At 39.8% G+C, this 13,779-nt stretch overlaps 1 protein-coding gene across 1 annotated transcript in view; it reads left to right on the top strand.

Annotated features, from left to right (window-relative positions):
• Window positions 1-13,779, top strand: part of ADGRA3 (adhesion G protein-coupled receptor A3) — a 126,110-nt gene that overhangs the window by 76,480 nt on the left and 35,851 nt on the right. Inside the window, exons 11-12 of the mRNA XM_061164469.1 lie at window positions 5,582-5,743; window positions 8,277-8,480. Coding sequence (XP_061020452.1) covers window positions 5,582-5,743; window positions 8,277-8,480 — 366 coding nt within the window. The remainder of the gene's footprint in view (window positions 1-5,581; window positions 5,744-8,276; window positions 8,481-13,779) is intronic.

Raw genomic sequence — 13,779 nt, 5'->3', positions numbered from 1 at the left:
TCTGTAAGGCAATAGAGAATAAATGCAACTTTTATTCCCTGTGACATTATTTTCAATCCTTTCCGCTTCCCACTTGTTTTCCCATTGTCATCCTCTTTATTTTTGCACCAGAGTGACATCAGAGCTTTCATCTTTACCATAGTCCTGATGACCATCACGTTTGGACCTTTCGAACACTGACTGCTTATCAAGTTGAGCAGGGTTCAGCCTGGGGTCCCCAGGCCCTCAGGATGCTGAAGCTGGTTACTAATGCCATAAACACACTCTTAAAAGTTGACTTTCACAACAGAGCATTTCCTTCGTTAACATAATCAGGGCAATATAGCATACTTTGAGATGGGAATGATATCAATACGGTTATTCATAATTAGGAAAAAAACATGAAGTTTCCTTGAACTAAAATAATGACATCAGCTGAGTTATTATTTAGTCAAGTTTGAACTGTGTGTCAGTTCTGTACTTTCCCTCTCCATCTCGGCTGTCCCTAGACAACTTCCCAGCTTACTGCCCTGTGGTATATGTGTCTCTAATTCTTGCTTCTCTGGTTATTAGAATTGCCGAGGTACCCCCTGCTGACTTTGTGCTTGAGACAAGAATGTGGGAAGGGGACTAGATTTCTTGGCTTTTCTCAAAAACTGTATGTATTGCTTAATGAAGATATTTGCCTTCTGTTCTTTCTCTCTCTCTCTCTCTTTCTTTAAGTTTATTCTGAAATGAGACGTTCCATGCAGTTTTCTTGGTCTCATTTTGCAAATGGGCAAACAGAGACTTGGAGAGGATAAATAATTTGCTATGGACATTTAACTTGTAAGGGATGGTTGAACTGTTAACCCAGGAGAACTTAACTCCAAGGCACATAAGCATTCCCGCTGCAGTGTTATTTTATACTCCTGTTACATTAAAATCAAATACCATCAAGTTGAGTTTATGTATTGTGTGTTTTGTGAACCAACATCAGACATTCATGAAATTTACAGGTGATTTTAATCTAATTTTGTCTGGGATTGCAAACATAAATATTGAAAAGAGCATGAAATATTTCTGCCTCTTACCACAGATGACATTTAATAGTTTCATTGTTATTAATGTGGTGTTTTCATTTCGTTTCCCTTTTATCCTGGATGAAGTGCATTCACAGTGTTTTCATTTGATCCTCACCCTTTGGTGTGACAGATGGCAGAGCAGGTGCCTGACTCCTCCGACCCTTCCGTGGCAGGCGTGGCCTTCAGGGAATGTGGTCGAAGAGAAATATGGTGCTTCCCAGCACACTGGTTGCAGTTATTAAACTGTACCTGCGTGTCACATTTCAGGGGTGCTTTTTTAATCCAGTGTGATTTTTCATGCACTGTTATCCTTTTTGTGTCCTTTCTTGCCACTGTGAAGGGTTCAGAACGACTTCCATAACCAAGCTCCAGAAGCATGTATTGTTTCATGATTGCTTGCTATAGGGTATATTTTGGCTACAAAACCGTTTCTTTAATTCATAGCCATTTATAATGAAATAATGCGGAACAAAAAAAAGCTTATCTGCAACTAGGGCAACCACTTATATTAGCTCTATACCTTCTTAGAGATACTTCTTTTTTTTTCTTTTTTTAACAGTTATTGACACATGTCAAATTCCTTGGCTGGCATTAGCTAGTGACCCATAGCTGTAGTTCCTTGATTAAAAAATAAACAGCTTTTCAAAAGAGATGATGTATCAGTTAGGTCTCATGCTGGATTTTCATAAAGCCCATACATGTAGAACTTGTAAAGAAATTTCCAAACTAGTTGTAAAATTGCTGATTCTTTTGAATACTTTGTAAATATTTGAGGAGTGCCTTGGAGAAGAATTGGTATTTTCTTGTATTTTATCTTTTAAATTTTTGCAGGCAATGGCCATTTCTTTCTTTTTTTTTTTTTTCTGGCACGTTTATTTTTTTTTTTCTTTTTTTTTTTTATTATTATTATTATTTTTTTTTTTGTCATACATTGATATGAATCAGCCATAGATTTACACATATTCCCCATCCTGATCCCCCCTCCCACCTCCCTCTCCACCCGATTCCTCTGGGTCTTCCCAGTGCACCAGGTCCGAGCACTTGTCTCATGCATCCCACCTGGGCTGGTGATCTGTTTCACCATAGATAGTATACATGCTGTTCTTTTGAAATATCCCACCCTCACCTTCTCCTACAGAGTTCAAAAGTCTGTTCTGTATTTCTGTGCCTCTTTTTCTGTTTTGCACATAGGGTTATCGTTACCATCTTTCTAAATTCCATATATATGTGTTAGTATGCTGTAATGTTCTTTATCTTTCTGGCTTACTTCACTCTGTATAAGGGGCTCCAGTTTCATCCGTCTCATTAGGACTGGTTCAAATGAATTCTTTTTAACGGCTGAGTAATATTCCATGGTGTATATGTACCACAGCTTCCTTATCCATTCATCTGCTGATGGGCATCTAGGTTGCTTCCATGTCCTGGCTATTATAAACAGTGCTGTGATGAACATTGGGGTGCACGTGTCTCTTTCAGATCTGGTTTCCTCAGTGTGTATGCCCAGAAGTGGGATTGCTGGGTCATATGGCAGTTCTATTTCCAGTTTTTTAAGAAATCTCCACACTGTTTTCCATAGCGGCTGTACTAGTTTGCATTCCCACCAACAGTGTAAGAGGGTTCCCTTTTCTCCACATCCTCTCCAGCATTTATTGCTTGTAGACTTTTGGATAGCAGCCATCCTGACTGGCGTGTAATGGTACCTCATTGTGGTTTTGATTTGCATTTCTCTAATAATGAGTGATGTTGAGCATCTTTTCATGTGTTTGTTAGCCATCTGTTTGTCTTCTTTGGAGAAATGTCTGTTTAATTCTTTGGCCCATTTTTTGATTGGGTCATTGATTTTTCTGGAATTGAGCTTCAGGAGTTGCTTGTATATTCTTTTCTGATAGCTATAGAACATATTGTACAGTGTCATCCCTTATTTATTTTGTATACAGTTTTGAAAAGTAAGAATAAGAGGTAAAAATGTAACCAAATTCTCTCGCTTCTCTGAATTCCCATTAAGAGGTGGCAGTTATTGTTCCAGTTGCTGTGTAAGTGGCTGATTCACACATGCAGGGGTCACCACCCATCTTCATGGCTCCAGAAATAAGCATTTCTGTTAAAGTGAAATTTACCCCCATACCGATTATTTTTAGGAATATATTCTGAGGTGCTGGTGTTTTCATGAAAGTGAAAAGAAAGTGAAGTTGCTCAGTCGTGTCTGACTCTTTGTGATCCCATGGACTGTAGCCTACCAGGCTCCTCCGTTCATGGGATTTTCCAGGCAAGAATACTGGAGTGGGTTGCCATTTCCTTCTCCAGGAGATCTTCCTGACCCAAGGATTGAAACCGGTTCTCCTGCATTGTAGGCAGACGCTTTACCATCTAATCCACCAGGAAAGTCCGGTGTTTTCATAAATTGTATCAAATGAGCAGACTCAGGATTCTACATAGTTTGATTATAGGTTCTTAATTCTTTGGCAGTTGATCTTGTTCATGTCTCGGGTTTGAATGAGTTGCCTCTTGAGAGAATATGTGAGTCCATTAAAATTGGGTTTTGCAGTTAAATTCTATCTGTCATTTATTACTCTGTTTTTTTCATCTCTTGCAGGTATCACAACCTAGTCACTTAGAAAAAATTGTATTTACTTGCTTGTTATATATTTTCCTGATAGATATAGACTCCAAAATAGATCTTTTATGTTTCTCTCACTGCTGTATCTCCATTGCTTGGGATAGTGTCTGGCTCACCTTGGTCCTCAATAAATATTTAGTCAGGGAGTGAATGGGTATTATATAGCTATTGGCTTTTATACTAGGAGTTACACTAATGAATGAGTATGAATATAAGTAGGACATTGTGCTGTCCCTGCCCCAACATGTTTATATTGGAATTAAAATAAGGACAGAATTGTGACACATGATGGTAACGGCAGCATGAAGTCAATTAACTGTATTTGAACTGGATGAGGTGATGGGGCTTTACAGAGGAGCAAGAGGCAGTTTTGCCAGGTACATTGTTCCTCTTTATACATGAACATATAGACTTTAAAAATGTACCCCTCTTAACACTTCTAGAGCCTGTCATTCTCAAAGAGACTTATTTTGGGATGGAAATGAAAAAAAAAGAAAAAGAGCAGTAAAATTAGAGCTGTGTTTTGAATGCCTGCCATGTGCAAGGCATAGTTTGAGGAGCCTTACAGTTATTAGTGGAGCTTAATCTTCACAACATTCAGAAAAGACAGGATGGTTATTATCCTTGTTTCACAAATAAAGCAAGAAAGTATGGGAGGTGCCAGCCCTGCTCCACGGCTCGGGGGTGGAATCCGGTAGATTCCCGCAGGCTTGTCTTCTTCCTGAAGTGAAGCATGGGTGGGGAGGACTGATCTTTTTCCAGACCCACCTGAGCCCTCATAATTACACACCCTGGGAAGAGTATTGGAGGCAGAACAGGGTTGAAAAGCTCAGCTGGGCTCTTCTGGGGTGATGAAAAGACATCTGCTGAAATGGCCTTGGCAGTCTGGCTTGGCTTTGGGGCTTTTGAGGCTTTTTTCTTGGTTAGAGGACCTGCCAGCTTGTCAGTCCTCCAGCGCTGCCTCCAGAACGCTGGTGTGCTCTGGCTCTCGTGAACATTTTGCCCAATAGGAGACCCTCCCGGCAACAGGCTGTCTCCTTATCCTGGACTGTTCAGTGCACTTCTCTGATACGAGACGGACAAGTCACCAGCAACGACAGCCCATCGATAGTTCACTGGTGTGGCCTGACAGATGTTTACATCTGTAAGTTATGAACTGAGCTAAAGAAAAGAATTCAGGAAATGAAACAAACAAGCAGTGGGAAAGTGGACACTTTTGGGGATTCATTTCTTTTTGTGACCATCTGAATCTAAAAGCATCCCTTGAGTTGGGAGACAGGGAAGAAGCGGCTCATTCAAGATAAAGAGAAAGGGAACCATGTGTGCACAGACTCATGTGATGGCCCAGCGCATACAGAGAACTCACAGTAGTTGGACAGACCTAGAGTTTTAAACATGACAGGATGCTAAAGAGGTCGCCAGTATATTCTTTTATTTTTAGTTAAATTTAATTGAAGTATAGTTGATTTAATGTTGCGCCAGATACTTCTTGATCGTATTAAGTAACACTTATGCAAAAAGAAGGTAAGTGTTTTTCCAGACACAGTTGAGATCTGTTTATTCTGAGAATCATGTGATTTTCTTCCCCTTGATTAGTATAAATGCCTTTCTCCCCCCCACTCCCTCACTGCACCCTCCACCCTCAACCTGTCAATTTGAGTACTACATGTCGCTCTTTTCACTGATGATTTGGTGGTTACGTGAGTACACTGTTTTGAGCTAAATATTACCAAATGGTTATAATGACTGTGCTCTTCCTGTCTGAAGATGCCTTAATGAGAGATGAGTGAAGTGCCTGGTGGGTTTTCCTCTGAAAATTTAGACTGAATGCCCATCTTGGTGTCTCATTAAGATTTTGATGATGTAAAGCCTCCTGTGTGGGCGTTAAAGATCTTCCTTTTCTCTCCTGCACGCCTGCTAGCTCGGCGATGTGATGGTTGACATTGCAAGTAACATCATGTTGGCTGATGAACGTGTCCTGGGGCTGGCGCAGAGGGAGGCCAAAGCCTGCAGTAGAATTGTTCAGTGTCTGCAGCGCATTGCCACATACCGACTGGCAAACGGAGCTCATGTTTATTCAACAGTAAGTGTCACGTTATCCTTGGTTTCTAAGGAAAAGGTTCATTGAAATCAGCTCTAACCTCAAAATAGATAGGTCTCATCCCCACTATGGGGTGGGGATTTTGTTACTGCTGATTATTACAAAATTTCCTGTTTTCAGACATTTAAAAAGACAGTTTTGCTTCTGAATAGTCTGTTTTCTTGGTAACTGGGCTTAATTTGTAATTTGAACAGTTACCACCATCTCATCCTCTGACACTTTCCGCAACACAAATAAGAACTCCATAGCCTTGCCCTCCTATCCTAGCTGATACTGACTTCAGGGCCCTGAAGGATGTTTTGAGACAGTGCTTGATTGCTTGCCCAGGTTTCAATTTCAAAGGGAACTAGGATTCCCCCCAACTCTTGTGAACCTATTGACATTTTTCAGTCAATTCCACTTTGGGGGAAGTGAGTTTTTTATATGTAATAACCACTCTTGGGCTTTCCTGGTGGCTCAGTGGTAAGGAATCTATCTGCCAATGCAGGAGATGCGGGTTTGATCCCTGAGCTGGGAAGATTCGCCTGGAGAAGGAAGTGGCAATCCACTCTAGTATTTTTGCCTGGGAAATCCCATGGACAGAGGAGCCTGGCAGGCTACAGTCCAGGGGGGTTATAAAAGACTTGGACACGATTTAGTGACTAACCAACAGCAATGATCACTCTGTTAAATAATCTTAAATTTTGTTTGTGCAGAATTTCTTGGTGTACTGCTTACTTTCTTTGTTCTAAAATGTAGATATGATAAATGTGGGAACTATGATAACTAATGCTTTATTTTATTCTTTTAGCAGTCATACTCTGCTCTGGCCCATGCTTTTCATTTTCTAACTATTTTAGTGGGTTCGTTGAATGTTTTCTACCTCCTCCTATGATTTTATACAATTCAAAATTACTGTCTTTCCATTAATTGATGGAACCTTTTTGATGAGGCTGTGTTTTATTGATCCTTTTGTTCAGTTAAGTTTAGTATTACTTTCTTGAATAATAAACAGGATGGAGGCCTAGACTGGCTCCTGTGAGGACAACATAGTATAGGGTAGGTGCTCTCTGTGACCTTACTTGAAATGAGCTTGCCAGTTTGAGGGCCACACTTGGTCCTCCCAGATTATTTAAACCCATTTTCCATCCTGTGCTTCAGCCTTGCTTATTACTCAGCACAAAGAGTTTCCTTCATTCTCCTGAGAATCCAAAGGTATAATAGAGGGCATAGAGGGTATTTGCACACCATTTCAAAGTATAAAAAAGTTCCTGAGAAACAATATATCTGCTGATGACATGGCTTCAAGGGCACTTCAAAATGGCAGTTTTCTTTCAACTGAGGTTTCACATATTTATCATAATTATAATGTGTCTTTGAGTAATAAAAAATTTCAAATACAATATTCAGGTAAGTATGATTGAATTTAGTAAGATTTTTCACACTGTGTCATCTGTGGGGCAAAACTAAATGCAAAGATTTCTTAATCTTAAAAATTTGGGGAACCGCCAGATATTCTCTACTATATTTATGGTACTTGAAAACATTCTACCTTCTTATATTTAAAAATTTTAATCTTCCTGATAGATTTTAGACACCTTACATGAAAGTCCTATGTTTAAAAAAAAAAAATGTTTTAAAGGAGAACTTTGTCCACATATGGCACTTAAAATGGTGCCCTGCCTCCATAGTAAACATAGAATTAACCATCCTTAAAGGAAGGAGATGCCATTTTGTCTGGAATTTCCAGCACCTCCTGTCATCTTGCTGGATGGAAAAGAAACCGGTCAGCCTGTCGCTTCTCATGTTGGCTGGTCGTGGTTCTGACAGGTGGGAGCAGTGCCAGAAGCTCCTGGACATGGGCTGGATGGTTGGTTGTATCGGCAGACCACAGGTTTTGGTAGACTGTCTAGTTCAGTCGCACTCTTGCATTGCTTAAAATTGTCAGGACAGGTGCCATCTTTTTCAGGTGACTTTTCTGGCCTAATTCGCCCTTCAAAATCTGTTGATTTATTTCTATTTGGACTAGCACCTCCCTTCCTTTTCTGAAGAAAACTTTGCCATGAGTCTGTATAAAGATTTTATTGGTGAAACTTAATGCTAAGTGTTGATGTTGCTGTGAAAGGAAGAAGTGTAAAGATGTTATGAAGCGTTGAATAAGGCAGCTTTTAAGTGTACTAAGATCATTAAGGGGGTCCACTGATTTCTCTAGCTGTTTTTCTTTTAATCAGGATACTTACATTTTCAGCTTATAGATTCCTGCAACTCCTCTTCAAATTATTAATCGACTTCTCATTTATATCTGGCCTTCCATACTTCGTGAGTTACTCTTTTCCTCTTCGTGGGTTATCTTGTTATTTTAGGACATCCTTCTGTAGCTGGCATGTGCCAGTTATCTGCACAGTGTCTTTGTTTAGTAAGTGCTCAAGCTTTGTCTTCTAGCTTATGTAGTATTTTGTGTTTAAAAGTCTTTGAAAGTGCTTTTTCCCCCCATGTTATAAATCTTTTGTAACTCCTGTTTGATTGACTTTTGAAGTATTCACCCAATATTGCTCTGGAAGCTTATGTCATCAAGGCTACTGGCTTCACTGGGATGACATGTACCGTGTTCCAGAAAGTGGCCGCCACTGACCGGACAGGCCTGTCCGACTATGGGAGGCGAGACCCCGATGGGAACCTGGATAAGCAGCTGAGCTTTAAGTGCAACGTTTCCAACACGTTTTCAAGTCTGGCTCTGAAGGTACGTTACATTCTGTAGTCATTTAAGGCTTTGTAGTTAGATTAGAATACAGTACCTCCATATCCATAGGTTCTGTATCTACAGATTCAGCCCAACTGCAGATTGAAAATATCCAATTTAAAAAAATATCCTGAGAAGTTCCAAAAAGCAAAACTTAAATTGCTACATGCTGGCAACTATTTGCATAGGATTTGCATTATATTTACAGTTGTTTGTATAACACCTGCAGTAGGTATTATAAGTAATCTAGACATCATTTAACCTAAGTATACCAGAGGGTGTGCCTAGGTTATATACAGATACTATGCCATGTTAAAGAAGAGACTTGAGCATCCACAGATTTTGGTATCCGAGAGGATCCTGGAATCGGTCCTTTGAGGATATGGAGAGTGACTGCACTTCAATGCTCTGCTTTGCAAAAATAATTTTATTAAAGTTTGTTCGGAGGGAGAAGTGTATTAGAATTGCCTTTGTTCTTGTTTTGAAAGAAATTCAGACAGAAGGAACACATCATGGCCTTCATGGACCTAGGCGTTTTTGCCCTCTGGACCCGTTTCTGCATATGAATGTATCAAAATTTAATTTTATGACTGGAGTCTTAAAAGCATGAATATATTAGTTACATATTAAGACATTTTCTTTGACTTTAAAGTTCATTTTTATGCTGCTGATTTTAAAGACATGAAGACGTTTTTGTAGACTTCCTAAAAGTATTCGGCGCCCGTGGCTCTGTGCTCCTGGGCCTAATGGGAAAGTGCAGGCATTTAATCAAGCCAGCTGTATATCAAGATTTTTTGCACAGAAGTGCACACACGTGTGTGTTTATAAATTGGGCCTCCCCTGGTGGCTCAGATGGTAAAGCATCTGCCCTCAATGTGGGAGACCCGGGTTCAATCCCTGGGTCGGGAAGATCCCCTGGAGAAGGAAATGGCAACCCACTCCAGTACTCTTGCCTAGAAAATTCCATGGATGGAGGAGCCTGGTAGGCTACAGTCCATGGGGCTGCAGAGTCAGACACGACTGAACGACTTCACTGCAGCAAGCAAAATTAAAAGCATGTTTATTGGTTTTTACAATTGGGGGTTTAGGCGTGTTTTATTAAACTACATTGAAGCAAATGGTGGAAGTTCAGTTTTGACACCCTAATGGAACTGTGTTTTTTCATTGAGTTTTTTGTGGCTATGTGTAATTGTCTTCTTGGTGGTTTTTAATTACACAGTACTTTCTTTTTTTATAGTTCGTTTCTTAATTATATTGCAAACGATACTCTAGGCATTCCAGTCTTGATGCCTGCATAGTAATCAAATAGGTCTTAGGTGTCCTGGAACACAGGAAGCACAATAAATACTGAATGGATGAGTGAATGGATAAATGAAGAATTAGTATATTTTATCATATTTTAGTGGTTTAGTCTGGTGGTGGTTTAGTTGCTAAGTTGTGTCCGACTCTTGCGACCCCGTGGATTGGGAATCGACCAAGCTCCTCTGTCCATGGGATTCTCCAGACAAGAATATTGGAGTGGGTTTGGAGTCATGCTTTACACTTGTGACCTCCATAAGGAGAGCCAGTTTGCCTAATTTAGAAATAATCTTAACTTCTCCCACTGCCCAAGACAGCTATCGCAACTGTATCAGAATGTCTAATGATAATGTATTTACTTGATGCTGTATATTCAGAGGAAAATTAACAAGATATATTTATCACTCTTGGCTCTTGGATAGTGTCTGCACCTAGCCGTGCAACTCCTTAGTGTCTGCTCCTTTGTTCAGAGTGTAGTATTGGCAAAAACATAGTGCAGAAGGCGCCCACAAGAGAGGGGTGTGTGTCTTTGAGGAACACTTAAAATTGATGAACCCTTCTATCTTAGATGATCACAGTTGGTAGGAAGGGATTAAAAATGATGAAACTCAACATTTCATCAATTTCACAACCTATCCCTCTGGGTAAGGAGAGTTTCTACCTGCTGAAGTAGAAAGCTTTAAATGAACACTCTTAAATTTGTCAATTTCATACTGTTCCATCATTTTAAGATCATCTTGTGGCCACAAACCAAGGATGCATCACACTATTATTCATGCTTCATAGATGGACATGCTTACACCGAGTGATTAAGGAACATATTCTTCATGACGCAAAAGTCAGTTAAAAAATTTTGCATTGACAATGCAAAATGCCTTAGCATTTTAATGGAAAACTTTCACATTTTAGACTTTATATGATGGCAGTTTTTACTCTTCTTTGCTTGTGCTTTTTTTTTTTTTTTAATGCCATCAATGGACTAACTAGACATCTTGAACATGTCATAATTGATTGTATTGCCCTTGGATGGGAGAACATGCTAGCATATAAAGTTAAACCCATAAAAAGGCAGTCCTTAGCTGTAGGAGCCTGACTGGAGTTGTTTTCTGCATATTTTTTGAATCCCTATTGTCCTGTCTTTCCTTTCTTTATTACCATCACAGCCCAGTTTGGGCTTTCATCCTATATTGCCCATACCATCGAGAGCTTCTGTTTAGTCTCTGTGTCTCCAGGTTCTTCTTAAAAATCTATGCTTTTCTGAAGCAGGGCACCCAAAACTGGTGCTCTGTGACAACCTGGAAGGATTGGGTGGGGATGGAGGTGGGAGGGGGTTTCAGAAAAAGGTGGGTAGGCATGTTTGCTACTGCTAAGTCACTTCAGTCGTGTCCGACTCTGTGCGACCCCATCCCTGGGATTCTCCAGGCAAGAACACTGGAGTGGGTTGCCATTTCCTTCTCCGATGCATAAAGGTGAAAAGTGAAAGTGAAGTCGCACAGTCGTGTCCGACTCTTCATATATGACAAAATCCATCAAAATATTATAAAGTAATTACCCTCCAATTAAATTGATTAAAAAAAGATCCATGCTTTTCTTACAGGTTGGTCTGCCTAGGGCAGTATTCAGCCAATGCATACCAGTCCAACTATGGCAGTTAGTGAAATGTTGACGTGCTTCCTTACCCTTCAGCGAATAGCTGTGCCACCCCCACCCCCCAGCCCCCTGAGTGCCTCCACAGCTGACATTCCGGTCCTTTTTCTGGGAACACTCTCCAGTCTGTCCACCCTCTAGCAACTGAAGGCCTGCAGAACCAAGGACCTTTAGGACCTTCCCCTCTGTTCACCCTGTTTGATTGTGAACGTCATCCCTGGATCTATCCAACATGGAGGTGACCTCACAGATCCCACGATAAATTCTTCATGTCGTTTAGGAGGCTGGCTGTCAGTTAACTTAATAATTTGGCATTTATCTGCTCTTGTCTAGTAAAAGAAAGCTTCCTTTATTGTCTCTTCCAACCACTGACCAGTTTTACTTAGGCCAGGCTCATGCTAATTCTTCTACTAGAATCCCTGCTCCTCTATGCCCCTCCCTTCCCCAGCTGCTTGGTTCTGTGATAACAACCCAGCAGAAAGATGTAACCTTCGAGAATCCTAACTAAGTCCATCTGGTCAGTCCTTGCCTCTCCCATTCTCATCTTCATTTCTCTTCCTCGCTTTGCACATAGCACTCTGCTCATCTCTGTGCCATCACATGTTACACACAGGGGCCCAGTGGGCTGCTTATTCCTGCCCTGGACTGAGCGTTGCTTGAGGTCAGAGCTGCTCTTTATGTCACTGATGGCCTCCAGTGCTGGCCCACAGTCATTCAACCATTTGGAGATTGAATTAACCTGTGCTATGACTCTTTCAGCATCCGATCTAAATTTTTTCTTTATCAGATGCTTCCTTCCACTGTTGGTACCATAAGTCAGATTTGTTAGCATCACAAAATATTGCCTATTTTTTTTTTTATTAAATATTAAGAGCTTTTAGTAACTGTTGGTGTTTTGAATTCAGTTGTTAATGTAGCCAGAAGGAATTTGTTTTTCAAAATTTTCTTGGCAGGAATTTGGAAATCAGGTTTTCTTCATGCATCCCACGTTTCTGTCATCCCATCGGGGGCTTTAGCCCAAATGAAGTCCTTTTCATTTCTAAGCCAGTCATGTACATTCTCACACTTCCTTCCTTCATATGTGCCCCTTTTCATGCCCTTAGTCATCACCCTGCTCAGGGAAATACCTGTTACTCTCTTCTAAGAACCAGTTCAGATGGCAGCTTCCTTTTTTTTTCCTCAGACAGAATTGATTGTAGCCGTTAGTTCCATAGTGCTTTGTTCATTGTCCAGAATAAATAGAAGCTGATATGCTGGTGAGTTGAGTTATAGTGAGAAGCTAGAAGATATGACTACTAAAATGTGTTCATGTTCTACTCCCCTACTTAAAAGCTGTGCAGACTTGGGCAAGTACCTTAACCTCTTTGAATGTCAGTTCCTTTCTCTTACATAGGGATCATGAAATGGTGTTAAACTCAAAGGGTTATTGAGAGGGTTTAATGAGTCAAATATGTAGACATACACAACAGTGCCTGGTACAGGCAAGCACTTAATACATGTTAAGCTTGTATTGTTTTATCATTGTTGCTGTCTCTTCCTTGCTAAATTTTGAATATTTGAGGTCAGGGACCATAGCTTATTTCATTATCTCCAGATTCTGCACAGTGCCATGAGTAGAGGAATGAAACATCCAATAAACATCATTGAATAAAAATTAACAGCCAAACTTAATTAGTAAAGTCAGTTAAAAAAAATTCTAAAAGCAAGCATAATCCTTGTTAATCTTCAGCAGTGAGATAATCAAAAGGTAGAATGCAGTTAATAACTAATTATACATAAGAAAATAATTAGGATGTATCTGAACATCTATCTGCTTAAAATCCGGTGAGTAGATAGTCAAGAAAACATGAACAAATTACTGTTTGAGTCAGCTAACTCTTTGACCCATTCTAATTTCATTGCTAAAATTTCTAGAAATTTAAACAAAATTAGGATTTCAGAAAATTTTAAATTATCAATTATGTAGTTTTCGGAGTCCAGATTATTTCACAAGGAATGATAAAATCTAGTGGAAATATTTGCGTTAACATCCCTTATGATACTTACCATGTTATTCTTAGTGTCATTCTAAGTAAGCAGAAATGCATGCAAATAAATTCATGATAAGAGCTCAGTGATGACATTAATTTCATGTGTGTTTATAGTTTGTCAGTTTTGATTATTTAAGTTAAAACTAATTCTGAACTGTGGAAGTCAGAACGTGAAGTTCTAGATGGTAATTCAGTTACTTTAAGGCATTTTCTCTCCCCAGGCTTCAGATAACACCTGCCACCCTACAACAGTATAGGCAGATCTCCGAAATATTGTGGGTTCGATTTCAGATAATTGCAGTAAAACAGATATTGTAATGAAG

This window comes from Dama dama, chromosome 17, assembly GCF_033118175.1.
Source record: "Dama dama isolate Ldn47 chromosome 17, ASM3311817v1, whole genome shotgun sequence".
In the NCBI taxonomy this organism is placed as follows: domain Eukaryota; kingdom Metazoa; phylum Chordata; class Mammalia; order Artiodactyla; family Cervidae; genus Dama; species Dama dama.
This window is presented reverse-complemented; position numbering and strand designations above follow the sequence as displayed.